The sequence below is a fragment of the Chelonia mydas genome, chromosome 2, assembly GCF_015237465.2.
Source record: "Chelonia mydas isolate rCheMyd1 chromosome 2, rCheMyd1.pri.v2, whole genome shotgun sequence".
In the NCBI taxonomy this organism is placed as follows: domain Eukaryota; kingdom Metazoa; phylum Chordata; order Testudines; family Cheloniidae; genus Chelonia; species Chelonia mydas.
Genome location: NC_057850.1, coordinates 21,073,968 through 21,098,131, shown reverse-complemented (window position 1 = coordinate 21,098,131; position 24,164 = coordinate 21,073,968). Strand labels below are relative to the sequence as shown.

Here is a 24,164-nt window from a genome sequence, read left to right as displayed (position 1 = left end):
TGCGGGCTGCTTGGCTGTTAGCCGTGAAGGCTGTAGCCTAGGCAGCGGCAGCGGTGTCCGCTGGAGAGCGCGCGCCGCGGGGCCTGGCTCCATCCCCGTCAGCCTGGGCGAGGACCGGCTCCGCCGCGGGGAGCCCGGGAGAGGGGCTTGGCCGGGCCGAGCGGCAGCCGCCACCCAGCGAGGGGGCCGGGGAGCCACAGCCCGGCCTGGGTCCATTGCCGGGCGCCTCATTGCCGGGGAGCCGCTTACCGGATCGTTCCTGTCAGAGCCTGCGGGGGCTTGTGGTGAGGGCGAAGAGAGGATTTCTGAAGGGCTGCGCCGGCATATTTAATTCGTCGCTGGATTTCGGGGAGGAGCCCGTGTTCGGCATGCGATTTAATCAGATTTGATAGTTAACAAGAACGGTCTCCCCTCGCTTCTTATAAATCCCCTCTTGTGGCTACCGCTACTAGCTTCATTTCAGGCCACGTGGAATAATATGTCTGTCTAATTATTTGTGTGGGCGAGAGCACCGGCTGCTGGAGAAGAGAGACTGTGAACCCCAAAGGAGATATAGTAACAACAAAAAAAAAAAACAACAAAAAACCCCACCCCAGCAATGAATTTGACCCCTATGAACATCAGGCGGCAGTGGCTGAGGCTAATGTTGTAGTCCGTTTTGTAGAATTTAAATCATTTGAGTTGCTGTAACTCTCTCTCTGGTTGTTTAAGAGGAGATCTGTATTGAATTCATACCACTTTTTGGAGCATCCTTGTCTCTGGGATGCCATGCCCCAGTAAAACTGCAGTTGCTGCCTTTTGTGGGGCTTTGTGAGGGAGTCTTGCTTCTCTGTAAGCACATACATATTTTTAAGAGGATATTTGTATTTTTATCATTTTTATAGCTTGTGCAAAATCCCTTTTTCAGAGAACTTCAATCACAGTACAAGTGTTAAGGGAACCACCGGCGACAGTTACTTGCCCTCGTCACAATGTGGACTTTTCTGGGCATTGCCTCTTTCATCTATGTGTATAAGAAATGTGGAGACTTGATGACTTATGTTAACAAAGAGGTGCTGCTGACTATGTTGATGTTTTTCTCTCTTGGTTTGCTGCTCTCTTATTGGTATCGTTCTGGGTGGCTAAAACAACAGCAGTGGAGGCAGCAGAAACAGTCCCACTTTGGGATGCTCTGTAGTGTTCTCTCAGCTTTGCCACTCATCGGTTTTTTCTGGGCCAAGTCCACACCTGGATCGCCACAGGCAGAGCAAACCAAATCCAGAAAGGTAAGTTCAGTTCAAACCTGGGAAATAGGATGGATTCCTTTCACTGTTGTTTTTACATTAGGGCTCCTTTGTCAGTTTGAGGGAAAAGCAGCTAATGAAAGGTTGGAGAGGATTTATCTTTGTGGTCCCCACCTAGGGATTTGTTACATTTTATTTCAGTTTTGGGTGACAAACTCATAGATGGAGCCTGCTTAATCAAGACACTAGGTTCTTGGGTTTCAAATTAAGTTTAAAGGTAAACCTTGGGAGAAATCTCCGTTTTTAAGTTGATTTGCAGTTTCTGTGTTTGTGTAATTTCCAGTAAATTATTTTTCCCACACTGGAAACAAATTAAATTGTTAGTGCTGTGACATACAGCAGCTTTCAGCATCTCTACATTTGAAAGAAAAACATTTATCAAGACCACTGGCAGACCTAGAAAAAAGATCTGCAGATACATATGATGAAATCCAAAGAATTCTGTAGATAATAGTAATGAAATATCACATGTATAGGGCTTTACATCTTCAAAGGCTTTTAGAATATTGGGCAGAATCTCTGAGGCAGACTGCCAGCTTGTCTGCCAGTGGTATCATACCGGAAAGCTTTAGTTTGTGGAAGGAGCTCAGTAGGAGTCCCACCAGGGTATCAAGCAGATGTACAGATTCGGTGCATCCTTTGAACTACAATAGTTGGACCCCCTTCCATATGCACTTTGGAACAGAGCTGACTCTGTCTGATCCCCTGCACTGGAGATTGTGACCTCATGCTGCTGCAGCAATTCCCCTGCAGCAGTTTCAGCTACTGTATTGTTTCTTATGAAGACTATACCACGAGCCCCAGTTAATTTATTTTATATTTACTTCCCAGGTTTTATAATAAATTGATTAGTCGCTAAGGTGCCACAAGTACTCCTTTTCTTTTCGCGAATACAGACTAACACAGCTGCTACTGTGAAACCTGTCATAATAATTTAAAGTAGCTATAAACATGGCACCCTGTTAACTAACAATCCTGTTGCCTTCTAGATAGTTGTACTGGTACAATCCAGCTTTTCCTACAGTAAGCACTGCTGAGCTAATGAAGCTGTGTCAAAATGAGCTGGATTCCATTCTACTTTGTTCACAGTTGTAATTTAAAATCTGACTGTGGAGTGTTTATTGCTGGGAATGATGTAAAAAACAGGAAGTACTTGAGATTTTGAAAATTGCAGGTACAAACTGCAGCTCTGTTAGTCCAAAAATAATTTGCAGGTTTGCCAAGCGAGTTGTTGACAGAGAATAAGAAACTCTACTATCACATTTGTCATTTTTGTGCAATGTGAGGTATGATTGATTGGTAACTGCCAGGAAGGACTGGAATCTGTTAGGCCCTTTTCATAAACCACAGAAATTGGTTAACCAGCATGTGTAATTTGATGAATGACAGTACTTGGGGTTTCAATTGTAAGCAATATAAATAGTCAAATGATAGCACAGCATATATTTAAAGTTGCCTAACACTTTTCAGTTATTTATAACTTTGCCAAATTGTAACTGTTTGGGCTGAAATTTTCCATTTTGGGTGTCTGCCCTGGGGTATTTGTTTGTTTTTTTTGAGGGGAGGTTTCAGCTAAAATGGTTCAGCCATTCTCAGAACAAGGGTTGTGCAGAAATGCATTTTGACCATGTTAAAAGACATTATTTCAACTTTTGAGAAGTTCTAGTGCCTCTGCTTTGCAACAGGGACTTGAAATTTGGCAGGAATGTGCGTTTTGCCATCCCTGTGAAAATTCTCCCAAATCTGACCACGTTTATAATTGGCCTCAGAAAAATCTCGGTCTCCAGACCAGTGCTGTCCTGTCATCCATGGCCCTAATATGGCTTAGGACCCACTCCTGCAAACCCTTTATATTGAGCTTAATGGCTACTACCAGGAATATGACACTTACTACTGTTAAGTACCCCCATTGAATTCCAATGGGACTACTCCTGTCACTAGGCTCAATAGTAATGGTTTGCAGGATTAGGGGAGTTGATATTCAGACCTAGACCTAGGAAAAAACTAACTAATTTTTAAAGCCAAAAGATAATTCACAATCATTCAATTTTTATATTATATTGTCTATTATTATTTGTAAAATAAAGAGTATAAATGCTAGATATGTTACTTGCGTTTTTGTTGGTCTTAATTTCTACATAGGGTAAAAGAGGGGTAGACCCAAACACTGTGACAGAGCCTGCTACAAATACAATATTAGCTCCCCAGTCTGATCCAGAGGTTATCATCGTGGGTTCAGGTGTACTTGGTTCTGCTTTGGCTGCAGTGCTGTCAAGGGATGGAAGAAATGTGACGGTAGTAGAGAGGGATCTGAAGGAACCTGACAGGATAGTTGGAGAATTGTTACAACCTGGAGGATATAATGCTCTTAAAGAACTGGGTCTTGAAGGTAAGTAAATCTTAAAACTCAGATATTTTGTTGCAAAGGTATTTACTTGACAAGGACAAAAACCCCGTGTACCAAAGAAAAGCATGCTTACAAAGAAAATTTAAAAATACAACATATTCTGGACATATTTGAATTCAAGCTGCTTGTTCTGATGTTTCCTGTCCACCATTTTGAAAATGTCCCCTTCTGTGTTGTATGTTTGTGATCGTATGTTAAAGAAATAGAATATTCTTGGTGTAGAGGTCAATTTTTACAGACTAATGTGTATTTCTTGTTGTTCTTTATTCTTTCACTAATATATTAGGATTTGTTTTCCAGACTCAGTGGAAGGTCTTGATGCTCACATAGTAAATGGTTACATAATTCATGATCTAGAGAGCAAGTCAGAGGTTGAAATTCCTTACCCAAACTCTGCAGATGGTCTGGTGCAGAGTGGAAGAGCATTTCATCATGGGCGCTTCATCATGGGTCTCCGAAAGGCAGCCATGGCAGAACCCAAGTAAGACAGCTGGCTTAAAATTTTAATCAACATAGTATAACAATTTTAGGTCTTATTCCTGCATCAGGATCCAATAGCACAGTTCCCTGCACCTCTGAGATGCTCCATTTACTTCAGTGGAACTCTGCAAGGGTGCAAAGGTCTGCACTAGACAATCCTGATGCAGGAACTGAGCATTAATAATTTTTTTTGTTTCAGTATGCACATAACATATTTTTGTAGATGTTTATAAGAGGTACATTAATTACACCATAATCAACTAAAAGAGCACACAAGTAAGCAACTGTGCATTGGTCTTTGGGACATAATTTGGTCTTGGATTTATGGGAATACAGATTTTAAACATTGGGCGGAGACAAAATATTGGACCACACGAAGGAGTATCCCAAGTTTCAGAGGTTAATTCTTCACTTGCATCTGTTGTAGTCATTTATATTTCTGCAAAGTGGTTGTAAAACACTACCACTCATCAGTAGTGTGCTGTCTATGTATGCAACGCTTGCACTGCATGCCACAGAATTCAGAAATGTGGTCCAAATGGTAATCTGTGGGGCGGATCTTGATTCTGATTCAATGGGGAAACAGGCCTGTAATGCATAATGTATACTTTAATAAATTGGGTCAAAATGAGCCCTGCTGCAAATGTTAGTAACTTGAATGGAGTTGTACTGGTGTACACCAGTGCTGATCTGGGCTATTTGCGAAAAAGAGCCATGCTCTTTCAGTGAATAATGCACAGAACTACCTGGGTTGATCAGAGAAGCAAGTGGTAGAGCTGACTCATTTCATGCTCAGGAATTGTAAATACATGGAGTTATTTAGGAATAGTCACTGTGCTTTAAATTCACACCCCACCTTAATCTTCATTAACTTTCAAGTATAGACAGACCCTAAGCATGTTGATCTTCCTGGTGATATGATTCATGATGCTGGAAAAGAAGCTTGCCTTAGCAAGAATGAGGATAATCATGATCCTCTTTTCTCTACTCCTCCACCTTTTCCAGTACTACATATACAAGTACAATTGTTGGAAAAGAGTGATGAACACCTCCAATAGTTTTGGTATTCTAGAGTTCTGAAGGCAACCCCTTCTTTCCTAAAAACATTTGTAACAAACTTCTTTATATGATCACTGCCTTTATATAAGAGGGGTGTCAAGAAACCTAATGTTAATTGAAAGTAAGCTCTTAAGGTCTTATTGCTTTACCATACAACATACCACAGTAAGCTATATATTTTTAAAAATAAGCACACAGGTATGGTATGAATCGTTCTTTATTGAAAACCTGTTTGTTTCCATGAAATCTATTAGATTGGATGAATTAATTATTTTGAAATCATTTTTAAAATATCAACCCTGCAATACTGCTAAAGGTTGGTGCAAGCTGAGGTGATCTGCTGCATTTGTGATAATTATGAAAGTTTAAGATGCCTGGGCATACTTTTAATTTCAATGGGATTTGGGCACCTAACTCTTAAAATCATTGAAAATTCTGTCATATCTGCTTTACACATTTTTCTAGCAGAAATTTGAAAAGCATTTGTAACAAGTTCATTTCTTCCTTTCTTGGTTCATTTTGAATATGTTCCACCTCTCCATGTACCAGGGAAGGGGAAGTTTGAATATTTAATTATAGTTGGGAGATTTCAAACATATGTAATTTTGAGTGCCATGGAGTCTTACTTTTTCTCTCAGAATTCTTAAAAATGTGCCATGGGGAGTGAAACGTTACTGTCACTACAAGTGAAAATATATTCTTTTAACATGTACTAAACAATAAGTATTTATTTTCAGATGAATAAAAGTAAAATTATACACAGGGTAAAGAGGTGGTCCTTTATCAATATTATTACTGTTTATTTGTTTAGTTCTAACAATGTGCTTAGTGCTTCACTAGACTCAAAGATAAACTCTTCAGGGCAGGGAGTGTCTAACTTAAAAGACAGAGCCTGTAACTGAATCTGTGTAGGTGGATCCTTGAACCCATGTGAAATCCCTCTGACAAGCCAGTTGTTGGCAATTCACTTGAGGAGCTCCTTTTACTGTCATAGGACTTATTTTAGTAGGTTTATGAACAACAGATGAAACCAAGTCATGCAAATGTGTATTAATTTTGGTAATGTACACACCTTTATTTTGAAGATAAAACTAAAAGTATATTTTCAGTGTAATATTGTTAAAGAAAATGGTTTTGAAAATCTTTTCCTAGGAAATAAAATTTATTTTAGTAATTTTATTAAAAGATGAAAGAATTAAGAAGATAAAGTCTGGCTTTTTTTTTTTTTTTTAATCTGAAACTCTAGACCCATGAAAATGTGGTGGTTTTTTCCCCTTCTTCCCCCATACTTATAAGGAGCATACATTTATGTGTGAGATAACGGAGCAGGAAAGCCATGTGGTAACATAGTGACCTGGTCTACACTATGAAGTTTTACTGAAAAAACTATGTCCGTTAGGAGTGTTGTATGAATTTCAATGGAATAAATGGGCCCAGAGAGTCAAAGGGTGTTAACATGACTTTCATCGAACAACATGATCAGCTATAAACATAGTTTGGGGTTCAGAGTACAGAGACCCGCTTAGTACCATGGCAAACACATTTAAAAATTCATGCCAAAGATTAGAAGTTTATTGATTGAAACACTCAGAAGGCAAAATATCAAAACAAGGCAAAAAGCATTCAAATTGAAATTAAGTGATTATGTAAAATGAACATAATCAAAACCCATTAAAATCTCTCTTTAAAGAGAGGAAATATTGATTAAGTCCAGGCTGTTGTAATTGCACTTTCTGGCTGAGTGTACTTGATCAGCAGTCTGTCACTGTCATGCATCCACTGAGGGGGAACTGGATCACATTTGGCTTTACAAAGATTATGAAGAGCACAGTAAGTTGGGAGAGAAGAGATAGCATAATTAAAAATGGGGGATATTTGGCTTTTGTTGGTGTTCTCAGGATGCATGGTAGCTAATCAGTCATGGGCAGCCACGACAGCTGTTGCTGTAGACCCTAGCTCACCTCTGCAGTCAGGACATCATCTGCATGGTCTGGTTAGGTCCCTCTCCTTCACTGGTCTTTCTCAGGCTGAGGAGAGCTGGATGGGCCATCTCATCTCTTGCAGGGTGCCATGCAGTTTAGCTGGTTTCAGGATATGGTGAAAAACCAAGAGGAGGAAGATAGTAGGGATCAGAAAGAGACACACGAGGGAGGGGAGGACAGAGCAGGATCTCACAGGTATCAGGCTGGGGTCCTTCCTGGTGCAGCAGTGATGATCAGGTGTTCCCACTGATGTGTCAAGGTCTGGGTGTCACGATAAAAATCCTTCTGCTGCAGCTATAGTAGTGGTGATAGTCATCCTCCCTCCCGCATCTCTTTTTGTAGGGCCCCAAAAACAGATGATGGATGGAATAGCTAATCCCCCTTATTATTTTGTCCACCAGGTAGGCCTAATTTCTGGTTCCACACACCTCTTTTTCACCACACATAATCTTAACACAGTCCTTAGGTGGTATCAGGATCTCTTTGTTTAAATTAATTCAGTCTTTCTGTCCCCTCCTTATGTCTTTTCTCAAACAATTTTGTATAATGGGTCATTGTAGCAATTCATGACCCATTACTCATTTTTCACTAGTTAGGCTAACCACTAAAGTAGGCCTGTTAGTTCCCAATTATTCCAACAGTGAAAAAATCACAACCCCTAGTTGACTTAGCTATGCCTGAAAACCCTCTAATGTAGATGCAACTATACCAACAGAACAGTGCTCCTGTTGGCTTAGCTAAAGTCATTCATGGAGGTGGTGTGGCTATGCGGTCAATAGAACTCCTTATGGCAGCTTACACCGTGTGCACTAGGGGGTTCTGCCTGCATAGCTATACAGGCCAAGGCTCTGTAGTGTAGTGTAGACCAGGGGTTCTCAACCTTTTGCTTTCTGAGCCCTCCTCACCCCCCCATAAAAAACTCCACGGCCCACCTGTGTCACAATAACTGGTTTTCTGGATATAAAAAACAGGACTGGCATTAGGGGGTAGCAAGCAGGACAATTGGCTGGGGCCTCATGCCACTGGGACCCCCGCAAAGCTACATGCTCAGGTTTCAGCTTCAGCCTCAGGTGGTGGGACTCAAGGCCTGGGCTTAAACTCCACACGGTAGGGCTTTCTGCCCTAGGCCCCAGCAAATCTAATGCTAGCCCTGCTTGGTGACCCCCCTGAAACCTGCCCATGGCCCCCCAGGGGGCCTTGGACTCCTGATTGAGAACCACTGGTATAGACAAGCCCACAGACCCCGGTCTTGTAAAGGCTTCCATGTGTATTTTATGTGATAAACTATGAAGTCAATGGGACTAATCACCATGTATAAAGTTGAGCCTATGTGGATGTCTTCGCAGGATCAGGGCCATAGCGTTCAGTGACACTTGGTCTTGCCCGTAGATTTCAAGAAAATACGAACCGTTTAATACTGTGTCTGAAACTGGGCAGAACAATTTTATATATTTAAATGAATGTTTTTATATGCAGTAATGAGATCATGAACAACTTGCATTCTCTGTCATAAGTCAGTTTGAAACTTTGGCCCTAAATATTCTTTTATTTTTTTCCTGTACTTTTAAAAGTTCTGGTTTATTTCAGCTCAAAATTCATTGAAGGGACTGTGTTACAACTTCTCGAGGAAGATGACTGTGTGGTGGGTGTTCAGTATAAGGATAAAGAAACTGGAGATATTAAGGTGAGACAACAGATTTCACTGTTCTTTGTGTTTAACTATTGTATAGTATGGTCACAGATACAGCATTTAAGAAGATTTGGATATTTCAGAACATTAAAAAAAAGTGCATCAAGCATTAGAAATAAAGGGAGGTTTTGTGGCCATGTGGATAGAGGGCTTGACTGGGTCATGGTTTCAATTTCTGGCTCTGCCACTGGCCTGCTGGGTGATCTTGGGCAAGTCACTTCACTCCCTGTGCCTCTATTTCCCCATCTGTAAAGTGGGAATATATGGTGATTTGTAAAACATTTTGATCTATCAATGAAAAGTGCTATATACAAACTAGGTATTTTTATTTTTTTAAACAAGGAAGCAGTGACTTCCACATATGGCAGTACAGGATAGTACATTACATTAAGAAATTTGTACAGTCTCTTTATTTGAGGGGAGAAAAAAACCCAGTTTCGGTCACCTTCTAGTGCTGAAGATTTTTTTTTTCTTCAAATACAATCCATTTAACATTTCTGCAGTTTCAATTTCAGAAAATCATTGATGTATTTTCAGACTGTATTGTATATTTTATTATGGGATTTTTGTGCTTTACAACTTTTTAAGTTTTGTTGCTCTTTTGCCGTAGAGGATTTTAAATGTGGTCCACTGGACTGGGAGTCACTCCACCTCTCTAAGCCTACAGGGGGATAAGAATATTTAACTTTTAAGGACACACACACACACACACCCGCCCATGTTCTGTTAGGAGGCATGTTCCCCATTGAGAAAAGGCTACAGGAGTCATTCCTAAATCTGGTGGATATCAGGAGACTACAGCTGTCTGTGTGGAAGTCCTGTCAGTCTCTGCATAGGCTCTGGCTTCCCATGTAAAACCTTTCTGTTCCTTGGGAGCATGGCTTTTGTCTGCGGTTGCCCCCAGTAATTTTCAGAGCTCACAAAAAAGATAATGCAGCTCCAATCTATATCTCCTTTTTGGACTAATTTCCAGAGGTACAGATAGTGGGTGATGTGCATCTTTCTGGCCCACCCATTTCTCTCTCTGGCCTGCCCACTCTGTACTCTCTCCAGCATGAACCTTCTCTGGACGGGGAGATGATGCTACAAAGGTAGCGGAGTCCTACTTCTCTGTGGGAAGGGGGAGACTGGAACCTAGAGGGGATCCTCCATGCACAGATCTAGGGGGTATGAGCTGGTTCATTATTCATAATAAAAGAAGACATTCCTATCCAATAATAAAATATCCAATAGTATTAGCCTGGTTATCGGTCTACTTTATAGACCAATAAACGTTTGAAATGGATTCATCTGAGGGTTGGCCCTCAAGGTAAAACTTATTCAAGCTGTGAGGTAGGCGACCTGAAGTCTGGTGGTGAAGGAAGCTCCATGTTCTTTCTTCCCCCACTTGTTAGTTTAACAGCTTTGTAATAGGTAAAAATGGACCTTCATTGTCTTTGCCTGAATATCAGGCTGGTCAGAGATTCAAAAACACATTCCTTTATACTTTATTTACCAACTCCTCCTGATGTGCCTAGCTTGAACAAATTTTAATTATCATTCCAGCAGATGTCCATAAGTCTTAATACACATTGTGTACATACAACACCCAAGCATATTAATGATCAGTGAGTTTTCAAATGATGCCTCTCAGGGCATATTTTGTACAAAGATTATTACAGTAGTGTGTAGGGTCTGAATATAGGGGTGCTTAGTGTCACAGTCACTCTTCCATGATTATTTTAACCTCAAAACCAGTAAGTGATTGAAAAATATAGGGCTTGGAGTGGTTTGTTGATATTAAATAATGTGGTATCCTAAAGCAAGTAGGAGATTCTACGTAACTCATTTTGATAAATTGCCAGTGATTTGGTCAATAATTCCGGAATTAAATAAAAGTGGTGGTGGGGTATTATCTGGAAATTACATTCTCATCTTATTTTTTGTTTGTTCCTTTACAAGAAAAATGAACTGAGGAATCTCAGCAGAAATCTTGTATTTATTTATCGGTGTGTTACTGTTGTAAAAGATGTTCCATTTTTGTTTTGCTTATTTATATATAGACTTTCAGATTCTTCAGTAAAAATAAGTTAATTGTCAAGAAGCGTTTTCCACTATAAGCTTCTCATCTTCTTAAATTGCTCATAATGTCTCAAAGTTCTTATGGGGTTGAACTCTTCCATACTTTCTCTCATTCCAAAAGTGATTTATTGTGTTTTTTCCCTTTAAAATGGAGATAAATTAATTCAGCTATTTATATCTTAATATCAGATCTAAAATAATATAGGATCAACATATGATTAAAGAGATACTTTATCCTTTCTATCTTTTTGAGATAAATATCACATTTTCATGTTTCAGGAACTGCATGCGCCTCTGACTATTGTTGCTGATGGACTTTTCTCCAAGTTTAGGAAAAATTTGGTCTCCAACAAAGTTACTGTTTCATCCCATTTTGTTGGCTGCATTTTGAAAGTAAGGACCTTGTATGTATAGTACAGGAAGACTTATGACTAAAAACTCTAATGTATGTTTTTTCTCTCCAAATTCAACCATATCTCCCAGTAGCTGTTATGAGAGTTATATGTATGAAATGAGAATTTATCCTTATGGACGACATTTAAAAAAATCTATGCTTTATTATTTTCTGTTACTCAGCAAGTACTGACAGCAAAGTCTCTTGAATTATATTATTAAATGGCCTCCAAAGCATCCATTAGAAGAACATGCTTTTAAATATTTTAACAGGAGTTCCATTAACTTCTTTTTCATTTTGGCTTTGGGAATTATTGGACCGTGGTAAGAGTAGCGACATTAAAAATTGGATTGTGTGTTTTTACTCTTTAAATTACTGGACTTGTCTACATGAAAAGTGCATGGCAACCCAAGTGTGAATCTGTAGCTCACTAGCTTGCTGCGCATTAACTGGCCATGTGGACTGTGATACTGTGCACTAAAAGTTCTGCAGTGTGCTTTGGTGCACTCTCATTTTAAATGTACTGCGGAACTTTTAGTGCACAGTAGCAGGGTCCACATGGCCAGTTAAGTGTGTGGCAAGCTAATGTGCTATAGATTCACACCTTGGTGTTACCATGCATTAACTTTCTGTGTAGACAATCCCACTGATGTGTACCCAGACTTAACATCATTTTTTATCTGGGAACATTATAGTTGTAATGTCAAATATAATATACTGGGTACAAATTCATACCAACTCAAATTTTCAAAGTTCTCAAAACATTACCCCTATTGAAGTCAATGATAAAATTCTCATTGAGTTCAGTGAAAGAAAGATTGGGCCCATAGTCCATATTGAGGACTGGTGCCCTTACTTGGTTTGAAAAAACCCTGGTTTTTATTTAACAATATTAAAACCACTTAAAAATATTTACTACTGATTATAACCCTGATTCAGCAAGGTACATAAGAACATACTTAACTTTAAACATGCTTAAACTACTCACATGCTCAAAGTTAAATATGTACGTATGGGCATTTCGTCTCCTCATCTCTTTTGTTCATTTAAACAAAATCCTAAATTGGCCACTTTACACATAAGTAATAAAGGATTTAATGAAATCTGTAGCTTAATATACAAATTAAAATTTATTGTCATAAAATATTCAGAATGTGCAAAGAAGTCAAATTATCATTGTTTTTGGAACCTTAGCACTTTCATTGCCCAACCTGCAATCTTAATGTTAAATTAATGTGACTTGTTTTGCATTTAATACACTTTAAAGGATGTTAGGAAATGATTCAGCAAGAGAGCAACTTTTGGCCTTTTTACTAATCAGTTTTTTCCTTCTTTTTTTAAAGAATTCACCACAGTTTAAAGCCAATCATGCTGAACTTGTTTTAGCTAACCCTAGTCCAGTCCTTATCTACCAGATTTCTTCAAATGAGACTCGAGTACTTGTTGATATTCGAGGGGAAATGCCAAAAAACATCAAAGAATACATGACTGAGAAAATTTATCCACAATTACCTGGTAAGAATATAAAGATTTGTGTATGTACTCTTTAGAATTATAATGTGTTATCCTCCAGGGTGTGTGTTTTGGGCAGAGGTGGGAGGGAGGGGAGGTTGGTTTGGTTTTGGCTTTGTTTTCAATTTGTGGCTGAATTGTCCATTTGGAAAGTCAGACATCTGATAAGTCGCAATGTGTATTGTCAGGGAGCTTTCTGTGGCATCCAGAATCCTTGGATGGATGGGGAAGGTGGTGATCTTACTATTGAGGGTCCTACTGCAGCCACTTTGTAATTTGCTTCCTATTGGCTGAATGTCATTTGACTCTGGAAGTACCCAACTCTTTTTACTGGGACATTAGTGCATCTTTAGGTGTAAATCCTATAAGGTCAGGTCAACAACAGAAGCCTTTGCCATATAGTAATGTCTATTGGTGTGTGAGTGGATGTGTTTGGGTTTTTTTTTTTTTTTTCTACCCCAGCATATCTATACCAGCAAATACCTTAGCGTAGATGCAGTTATACTGGCATAAAAGTGCTTTTGCCTATATAGTTTAATTCTCTCAGGGAACTGGTATGAACTATACTGATTTAAAGCACCCTTTTGGGGATATAAATTGCATCTACACTAGAAGGATTTGCCATTACAGCTATACCACGTTTTGTAGTGGAGAACTTTTCTAAGCTTGACTGTCATATGGGCTGGATTGAGATTCTGACTCTACTCTTAGAAAGGGGTCTGTTGTGGCACAGGAAAACCATGCTGAGATCAGGGTGGGGAGTTGAGACCTGGTAGACTTAGCGTATGGAAGACCTTACTTTAACTGTGAATTCTTTGGTTTTCAGAGGTTTAATTAAGCTTTGCCTTTCCTTTCTAAAGGGGGCAGAGTGAAAGGTATGTGGTCTGGTGGGCATTACCTTAACTCTGCATTTCCTGTTTTTTCTAATGTTTTGGCTTCATTTGGTTGAGCGTATTTCCTAGACTTCATATGTTTCTCTTTCAGCTGCCAACATCCACATTCTTGATGGGTACTAGGCATTGTTGAGCAGCTATAACACCCCTTTAACGATGGTTTTGATAGTGAATAAACCAGGGGTTCCTAAATTATGGGTTGCAACCCCAAGTGGAGTTATGCCATCAGTGGAAAGGGTCATGAATGCACCTGGATCTGATCTACAAAATGGTGTCCTCTGTGCAGAGTGACCTCGTGTATGGTATGTGCAAAGTCATGCCGCATGGAGGATGTCATTTTATAGAACAAAATGGTGTCCTCTGCACAGCATGACCTTGCACACATTTTACTGGTGAGGTCGTGCTGCAAGCCCATGTTGTTTTGTTGCTGTCTGGGGTGTGGAATAAGTAAGTCTTAAAATGGGGTCATGCAGGCAAAAAAGTTGGGAATTGCTGTAATAAATCATAATATAGTGTCTATATGTAAACATAATATTCAATTATATCATGTAATGGCAGACAGCTAAAAAGTGACAAGTTTTTAAAGTGCTTATAGACCAATGCTAGAAGTCTAAATAATAAGATGGGTGAACTAGAGTGCCTCATATTAAATGAGGATATTGATATAATAGGCATCACAGAAACTTGGCGGAATGAGGATAATCAATTGGACACAGTAATACCAGGGTACAAAATATATCGGAAGGACAGAACAGGTCGTGCTGGTGGCAGAGTGGCACTATATGTGAAAGAAAGTATAGAATCAAATGAAGTAAAAATCTTAAATGAACCAAACTGTACTATAGTATGTCTATGGATAGTAATTCTGTGCTTGAATAATAAGAATATAGCAGTAGGGATATATTACAGACCACCTGACCAGGATGGTGATGGTGACTGTGAAATGCTCAGGGAGATCAAAGAGGCTATTAAAATAAAAACTCAGTTATAATGGGGGATTTCAGCTATCCCCATACTGACTGGGTACATATCATCTCAGGAAGGGGTGCAGAGAGAAAGTTTCTGACACCTTAAATGACTACTCATTGGAGCAGCTAGTCCTTGACCCCACAAGAGAAGAGGCAATTCTTGATTTAGTCCTAAGTGGAGTACAGGATCAGGTCCAAGAGGTGAATATAGCTGGACCGCTTGGTAATAGTGACCATAATATAATTAAATTTAACATTCCTGTGGTGGGGAAAACACCACAGCAGCCCAACACTGTAGCATTTAATTTCAGAAAGGGGAGCTACACAAAAATGAGGAGGATAGTTAAACAGAAATTAAAATGCACAGCACCAAAAGTAAAATCCCTGCAAGCTTCATGGAAACTTTTAAAAGACACCATAATAGAGGCTCAACTTAAATGTATACCCCAAATTAAAAAACACAGTGAGAGAACCAAAAAAAGAGCCACCATGGCTAAACAACAAAGTAAAAGAAGCAGTGAGAGGCAAAAAGGCATCCTTTAAAAAGTGGAAGTTAAATCCTAACGAGGAAAATAGAAAGGAGCATAAACTCTGGCAAGTGAAGTGTAATAATATAATTAGGAAGGCCAAAAAAGAATTTGAAGAACAGCTAGCCAAAGACTCAAAAAGTAATAGCAAAATTTTTTTTTAAGTACATCAGAAGCAGGAAGCTTGCTAAACAACCAGTGGCTCCACTGGACAATCGAGATGCTAAAGGAGCACTCAAAGACGATAAGGCCATTGCGGAGAAACTAAATGAATTATTTGCCTCGGTCTTCACAGCTGAGGATGTGAGGGAGGATTCCCAAACCTGAGCCTTTTTTTTTTTTTTAGGTAACAAATCTGAGGAACTGTCCCCGATTGAGGTGTCATTAGAGGAGGTTTTAGAACAAATTGATAAACTAAACAGTAATAAGTCACCAGGACCAGATGCTATTCACCCAAGAGTTCTGAAGGAACTCAAATGTGAAATTGCAGGACTACTAACTGTCGTCTGTAAATTATCATTTAAATCAGCTTCTGTACCAAATGACTGGAGGATAGCTAATATGATACCAATTTTTAAAAAAGGCTCCAGAGGTGACCCTGGCAATTACAGGCTGGTAAGCCTGACTTCAGTACCAGGAAAACTGGCTGAAAGTATAGTAAAGAACAAAATTGTCAGACACCTAGATGAACAAAATTTGTTGGGGAAGAGTCAACTTGGTTTTTGTAAAGGGAAATAATGCCTCACCAATCTATTAGAATTCTCTGAGGGGATCAACACACATGTGGACAAGGGGGATCCAGTGAATATAGTGTATTTAGATTTTCAGAAAGCCTTTGACAAAGTAAGAAGTCATGGGATAAGAGGGAAGGTTCTCTCATGGATTGGTAATTCGTTAAAAGATAGGAAACAAAGGGTAGGAATAAATGGTCAATTTTCAGAATGGAGAGAGGTAAATATTGGTGTCCCCCAGAGGTCTGTACTGGGACCAGTTCTATTCAACATATTCATAAATGATCTGGAAAAAGGGGTAAACAGTGAGATGGCAAAATTTGCAGATGATACAAAACTACTCAAGATAGTTAAGTCCCAGGCAGACTGCGAAGAGCTACAAAATGATGTCTCAGAACTAGGTGACTGGGCAACAAAATGGCTGATGAAATTCAATGTTTATAAATGCAAAGTAATGCACATTGGAAAACATAATCCCAACTATACGTTTAAAATGATGGGGGCTAAATTAGCTGTTACCACTCAAGAAAAAGATCTTAGTGTCTTTGTGGATAGTTCTCTGAAAACATCCACTCAATGTGCAGTGGCAGTCAAAAAAGCTAACAATGTTGGGAATCATTAAGAAAGGGATAGATAATAAGACAGAAAATACCACATTTCCTTTATATAAATCCATGGCACGCCCACATCTTGAATACTGTGTGCAGATGTGGTTGCCCCATCTCAAAAAAGAGATATTGAACTTGGAAAAGGTTCAGAAAAGGGCAACAAAAATGATTAGGGGTATGGAACGGCTGCCGTATGAGGAGAGATTATTAAGACTGGGACTTTTCAGCTTGGAAAAGAGACGAATAAGGGGGGATATGATAGAGGTCTATAAAATCATGACCGGTGTGGAGAAAGTAGATAAGGAAGTGTTATTTACTCCTTCTCATAACACGAGAACTAGGGGCCACCAAATGAAATTAATAGGCAACAGGTTTAAAACAAACAAAAGGAAGTATTTTTTTACACAACGCACAGTCAACCTGTGGGACTCCTTGCCAGAGGATGTTATGAAGGCCAAGATTATAACAGGATTCAAAAAAGAACTAGATAAGTTCATGGAGGGTAGATCCATCAATGGCTATTATCCAAGATGGGCAGGGATGGTGTCCCTAGCCTCTGTTTGCTAGAAGCTGAGAATGGGCGACAGTGGATGGATCACTTGTTGATTACCTGTTCTGTATGTTCTCTCTGGGGCACCTGGCATTGGCCACTGTCAGAAGACAGGATACTGGGCTAGACGGACCTTTGGTCTGACCCAGTATGGCTGTTCTTACGTTCAACGTGGAATTGAATTTATTAAGGGTGCAGATTTAAGTGGTTTTCTCAATTAAATACTTGGGGAAATCCTAAAATATGCAGAAATGGACAGCATATATCTAGAGACAGATTAGGCTGCTGCTGGGGAAGGTAGAGCAGGAATGATTTTATCAGTCGCCCTGAAATGGGTCTTTTTTTGGCTGATTTGAAAAGTATTTTGAGTGACTATTTTGAAGGAGGCAATTCATTGTGCCCTTTCTTTGCCTGTCTTAGTTTCACTGATGTTTTGCCATGGTAACTGTTCTATGTCCTGATCCTGCATTACCAAAGTTATTGTGAGTTTTGTCACTGATTTTTAATGGGAATGTGGTAGGGTCATTTGAAAACAATAGCTAAATTTTAGTGTGCTCATTCTGATTAAAATGCTAGAATTATTGTTTGTTCTTTTCAATTTTCCTCCCCTCTGCAAACTAAATGCCTGATGCTGCAAACCTTATATGGGATGAACTCCAATTTACTTTCACACTTGGGTACGGATCCTATGAGGTGCCGAGCATCCTGTATTCCCAATAAAAGTCAGCTGCAATTAAGGGCACTCAGCATATCACAGGATTGAGCCATTGTAGAGTTTGAAGCATGGAACCCTAATTTTATATTAGATCCCATAACATCAAACAGTAGTTTGTTCAGTTTACATATGTAACACTGGCGATTCAGAGGGGTTTCATCTCTGAGAACTATTTATGAGTAGTTCTGTGCAAATTATTTGACTTGATTTTCATATACGTAATACAGTATAACTAAATAGAGTTTCATTACTGCAGAGCACCTAAAGGAACCATTCCTAATAGCAGTTCAAAATGATCGTTTGAGGACCATGCCAGCAAGCTTCCTACCTCCGTCACCTGTTAACAAACAAGGTAGAGTAAGAACAAAAAATATTTAAAAGTATAGGGTTAATGACCATTAAACATATTTAGAAATATTTTTGTTTGTTGTCAGTGCTACTTTCCCAGTCAAATTTGTTTTATCTTTTGTGAAAATGGTACTTTAAAAAACATTCCTGTGTGTGTCTGACACCTATAAACAGCATATTGATAGTGACACTAGAATTAAGGTTGTTGGTTGGTCCATTTTAAACCCCTATTTTAAAATATGCAATTTTTTGTAAAGTCTGGTTCAGGCTGGTGGTTTTTCATGCTTATCTGTCAAAAGTGGCTTATTTTTTAAAGGAAAGTATAAAGAAATTCTTGAGCTGTGTGTTTAAAAAAAAACGTTTCCAAGCTTTAAGTTGTTCAGATGCATTTTACACTGTGATTTTAAGCTTGTGTGTGGAACGGTGTACTTTTCAAGCAGCAATGCTTTCTTTGCTAAAGCTTAGCAAATTTGATAGAGAAGGAAAAGTTTTGATTTCTAAAATAGAGTACTTGGCATGTGTTCTATGCCATTATTTTTTTTCTCCCATCTAGGCGTTCTTCTTTTGGGAGATGCATATAATATGAGGCACCCTCTGACAGGTGGAGGAATGAGTGTTGTTTTGAATGATATTAAAATATGGAGAAGCTTGCTCCAGGATATTCCAGATCTTTATGAGGATTCTGCTATTCTTCAGGTGAGACATTATTTTGAAGTTTAGAATAATAATTGTGCTTTTTGGGTAGGGTTGCCGACATTGTATTTAAAAAATAAGGGACTGTTTTCTTAGCACATCTACCCCACCCCTTCTCCTAATGATGATGATGTTAATAATAATAATTAATAACTAAACACATTCTCCTGGGGTATTTCTTGCTGCTTTTTGCAGCGCTCAGCAACTCCCGATCTTGTTGTATAGAGATGAAGAAATAAGGGACTGTTGGCAACCCTATTTCTGGGATATGCTTAGGCTTGTGTTTATGCAATTTCTTTCAGTTACTTAACATGTCTCCTAACTTGAGGGTAGGGCAGTTTAATAGTTCTTTGCCAACCTAGTCAAAGCTGTTTTTAGATGTTACTATGAATCATTAAACTGCTGTGGATGGTGGGAAGGGTAAAATGGGGCCCAACAGGGGCCATCCCTCCCTCTCTGTCTAGATTCAGAACCATGCAGGGCAGGCACTCCCTCCCCATCCACTCTGAGGAAATTAAGACCCCCACTCTTGCTTCTTGCTATGTGGTATTTGGGTGGGAGTGGGAAAGAAACTGCAGAGAGGAACCAGCCAGAGACTCTAGCTGGTAGGAGCAGTTGCAGAAGAAACCAAATCAAGGACCTTTTGGACACTTAGAGAAGTTTCTAAAATTTTGACTGGACTTTTTCTGCCTTGTGGTAGTTGACTGTTTGCTCCATCCCTTCCCCTTCCCCTCTCTGTCTCTTCACCTCAGCATTGCTCTGTACCTGCACCTCTTACCCTCTTTTCCTTTGCCCTTCACCCTTCTTCCTTCAGCATCTCCTCTCCCTTCATTTTTTCCATTTTTAGCTTCTCCTCTCCTAACCAAACCCATCACAAAATAATTGTGGCACTAACTTGAAGTATGCCACCATCACATTGTTCACTCTGCTTGTGTGTTATATCCCATTTCCCCATCCTGTTTCTGTCTTGTCTATTTAGATTGCAAGCTCCTTGGGGCAGGGATTGTCTGTGTTTGTACAGTGCCTCGCACAATGGGGCCTCATTTGGGATTGGTCTTTAGGCACTGCTGTAATAAACATGATTAATAATCCGTTTTGCCAGCATCCTTTATTTGTCACTTCATGCTGTGATCTAATCAGATCTCGCGTATATGGTGGGGTAATGAGCTCTGCAGGAGTGAGATTTCTAAAGCACACTAAGGTGTTGCACATTAATTGGTCTCTGTAGACCCTATTGGTGCACTCTAAAGGTCCCCTATGTGCTTTAACATAGTACTGTTTCAGGCAGCACTATGGTTAACCACACCAGAAGAATCTACACAGACCCATCTGTGTGCTTTAACAATCACACCCCTGTAGAAGGCCTTACACCACTATGTAAGGGCTGTATTTTTCAAAGTGTTCATGGGTATATTTTTCAAAAGTGACAGGTACTTCAGAGCTTAAATCTCATTGATTTTCGAAGTCGCTAGTCACCAAGGTGCTTTTGAAACTTTTACCTTACATCTCTAAATACAGTACACTCTTCAGTTTCAGTGGAATGTGATATTCTTCTTCACTTGTTCCTAAACTGTTGTTATGCACAATAAATATTGTTTTCAGTTCAGAAAAATGTACACAAATTGGGTCCAGAAAGAGTACCTTTAGAGGAAAGAATCAAAAAGTGATGGTGGGCATAGTTCTACTGTTTTGAAAGAGTCTACCATTTTAAGCTATATATTCCCTACCTATATAAAGACTAATCCAAAGCCTATTGAAGTTGATTGAAAGACTCCATTGATTTCAGTGGGCTTTGGAATAGGGTTATAAGAGGGAAATTATATTAAAAATAGTAGATTCATCCAAAACAGTACAAAATTTTTAGAGTGGCCAGTTAAACAATGTTTAGTTTGGCAAATCAATGTGTAAAAGACGGAAGAGTAAATGTTTACAAATATTTGGAGGGTGTAAATACCCAGGATGGAGAGCAATTATTTAGATGGAAAAGGGGGATATAACTGGGAGGAATGGATGAATATCTGAAACAAATGTGTGTATACTATATGATATAGTCTTCCAAGGAAATAATGAAAGCCCCATTAGTTAGAACATTCTTCCTGTTTCTTCTCTATTTTTAAGAGATACCATAAGTGTTGGCAGGGGGATGGACTTTATGATGTAACAGGTCTCTTCTATATCAAAGTTCCATGATTTTATTATCCTACTGGCTATAGCAGAGTGGGGGAAGAGGAGATCTAATTGGCTTTTAAAGAGGCTGATGTCAATATTACAGTTGAGACAGATCTTTATCTTTAAATACAAAACGTGTACAAAATCTGTTGGAAGATAATGCAGCAGCACCAGTATAACTTTGAAAAGGAAAAAGAAAAGGAGTACTTGTGGCACCTTAGAGACTAACCAATTTATTTGAGCGTGAGCTTTCGTGAGCTACAGCTTGGCAGTTTCCACAGTATGCATCCGATGAAGTGAGCTGTAGCTCACGAAAGCTCATGCTCAAATAAATTGGTTAGTCTCTAAGGTGCCACAAGTACTCCTTTTCTTTTTGCGAATACAGACTAACACGGCTGTTACTCTGAAACCTTTGAAAAGGAAATCATTCCTATACCTATTTTAGAAGGAAAAGAGTATTTTCCTGTGCCCTGATATAAAGATTTTTTTTAACCTTTTACAGGCAAAAAAGACGTTTTACTGGTCAAGAAAAAGGTCTCATTCTTTTGTAGTGAATGTTCTTGCTCAGGCCCTTTATGAACTGTTTGCTGCCAGAGATGGTAAGTACATTTAAGAGAACTTATTTAATAAGTTGCAATTAATTACAGAAGTACACTCTCTGTGTGTTTTCATGCATGAGCATGTATTGCATTTATAATTTTCAAAATATTGTAGAAATACTTGTCAGTGTTAGACTATGCCTCCAAAACTGTGAGTAGTGCTGGTGTCTGGTGTGAGCTGACATTTTGCTGATAATGTCTCAGCAAACAGCCCAGGGACAATTGGTATAAAGAATTCTATTTAAAAAAACTGAATGTAGTACTCACAGACTAGTAGGTGTTTTGTAAGATTATTCTTTACTTAAATAGTAAGGCCCGATCCAAAGCCCCTTGAAATCAATGGAATGACTCCCACTAACTTCAGTGGACTTTTGATCACTTTTGATCTTCAGTGGACTTTTGGTTTTAAGTGGTTTTAGTAATAACTGAAGATAATTTTAATTCCTTTTCTAGATTCCTTGCATCAACTAAGGCAAGCGTGTTTCCATTACTTCAAACTTGGGGGAGAGTGTGTCTCGGGTCCAGTTGGATTGCTATCTGTGTAAGTTATATAAAATATCAAAACATCTATTGTACTGTATCAGGAACTAGCATATACCATAGTTAATGGATTGCGATCCACTAATGCAGACCCTTGCTCACCCTGAGTCGGCAACTGCATGGGCAGAAGGGTCCACACTAGCAAACCTCTTTAGGATTTTCATATAAAGTATGTCCCAAAATGCTGAACAGTTAGAAGATTCAGCTAAAACAGTTTGGAGAGGGAGTAAGATACATGGGCTCAAGAGTTTCAGTGAGACAAAGAGGTTTAGGATGACTGAAGTCTTGATGATAGCAGGCACAATTCATTCACCAAGACCTGAGTTTATGTAAATGTACAGAAGAGGCCAGTTCCAGATGAGTGAAGGGAGCAGGGATGGGAGCAGAGAGAGGAAAGTTCTTTGAAGAAGGTTGGTGTGAGTCTCTGGATGGGTTTTTTTTTTTTTTTTTTTTAAATGGGACAGTTTTGAACTGCACCCTGAACTGGATGAACAAACAGTAGACCGTCCTTCTTTGAACATGGAGAAGGAGGGCTGCTGTATTCCTCACTCAGTGGAGTCATGAGAGCTGGACCTATCAAGAAGGGAGTTGAAATAATCCAGATGGGAAGTGATAAAGGCAGGGATGAGGACTGCAGCAGAAATGGAGCTGAGGCAATGGTGTATCAGGGTAATGATGCAGAAGGAATTACTTAGCACACAGCAGCTCTAAGTTATGCCAGATTCTTCCACTGTTGTAGACAGCAGGGCTGCGATTGTTTAGATCAAACAGATGTGAGTAGTGTGCTAACAAAAATCTATTGAATTAATATGTAAGACTGAAAATTCTATAGCGCTTCAAATTTCTCTTTATTAATGTGTTTTCTCTTCTGTCCATACAGCTTATCTCCTAAACCAATGGTACTGATTGGCCACTTCTTTGCCGTTGCGCTATATGCTGTTTATTTTTGCTTTAAATCAGAGTCCTGGGTCATGAAGCCACGAGCGTTTTTCAGTAGCGGTGCTGTACTTTACCGGGCTTGCTCTGTAATATTTCCACTTATTTGCTCTGAAATGAAGTATATAGTCTATTAAATATTAGAGGAAAGCGAATGGATTAAGAATATGAGAAACTCACCAAGCCTTTACAATCTTTTGGACATATACTGTTCAATACTGTATGATGTTCACCTCTGTTTAAAGTGCAACCCCTGTTCAGGATTTGACTTAATTTTATTCTTGTGGGTATATGTACATATGTAAATATATGTTCCTTTACCATGTAAGTTTAAAAATGACTTAACTGTTTACAAGGACCATAATAAACTATTGACATGTGGTAGAAAAGGCAGAGGATAATTTCCTCACTTTATCTATTGCATAGAATGCACGGTTAAGGTTGATGATAATAATAAAATGACGAGTGAACAGTTTAAGTCATTTGCTGCTGCATCCTTCAATATTTCCATGGAATGTTTGTTTTCTTTATTACTGTGAAATATTGTAAAACAATTTTCATTTATTTCATTAAAAGTCTTTGCCTCTGTTTTATTTCAGTTACAATTAAATAGCAATCTACTGACACTTAAAAGGACACTGTCATGGGGTTTCAGGTTAAAAAAATACCATATATTTAAACTTCATTACTGATGCAAATGTCATCCTATATTAAGTAGCTAATTTAAAAGATCATTCTCGTCACCAGAATTACTTTATACGAGAGGTTACCAGGTCAGAATTCGTTTAACAACTCTGTATTTCATTCAAGCTACCTTCTTCCCGTTCCACAGTCTCACTTCATTTAAAAGACTTACTTTTCATTTTGCTTGTGCAACAGAAGTTAACAGATATCGACCATTTAACAGAAATATAGCCACAAGTTGTACACACCAAAAAAAATTCAGTCGGGAGCTATTCCAAGTGGATATTAAAAATAGTAGTAAAGATTATTTAAAAACTCATGAAAAATACTTCAAA

The 24,164-nt window shown here is 38.9% G+C and overlaps 1 protein-coding gene across 1 annotated transcript; it reads left to right on the top strand.

The window, feature by feature from the left end:
* SQLE (squalene epoxidase) lies at positions 1–23,732 on the top strand. The gene is made up of 11 exons (XM_007065748.4): positions 1–1,265; positions 3,426–3,672; positions 3,991–4,171; positions 8,799–8,895; positions 11,242–11,355; positions 12,700–12,871; positions 18,117–18,212; positions 18,762–18,904; positions 21,573–21,669; positions 22,123–22,210; positions 23,090–23,732. Exons 1-11 carry the CDS (start codon positions 972–974, stop codon positions 23,280–23,282), a joined length of 1,722 nt encoding a protein of 573 aa, XP_007065810.2. The 5' UTR covers positions 1–971; the 3' UTR covers positions 23,283–23,732.
* The last annotated feature ends 432 nt before the right edge of the window (positions 23,733–24,164 follow it).

Excerpts from the sequence above, each read along its gene's own strand:
- SQLE (XM_007065748.4), top strand. The coding sequence starts at position 972 with ATGTGGACTTTTCTGGGCATTGCCTCTTTCATCTATGTGTATAAGAAA. Across the intron at positions 3,673-3,990 it reads TAAAGAACTGGGTCTTGAAG|ACTCAGTGGAAGGTCTTGAT; the intron begins GTAAGTAAATCT and ends TTTGTTTTCCAG. Across the intron at positions 18,905-21,572 it reads AGGATTCTGCTATTCTTCAG|GCAAAAAAGACGTTTTACTG; the intron begins GTGAGACATTAT and ends AACCTTTTACAG.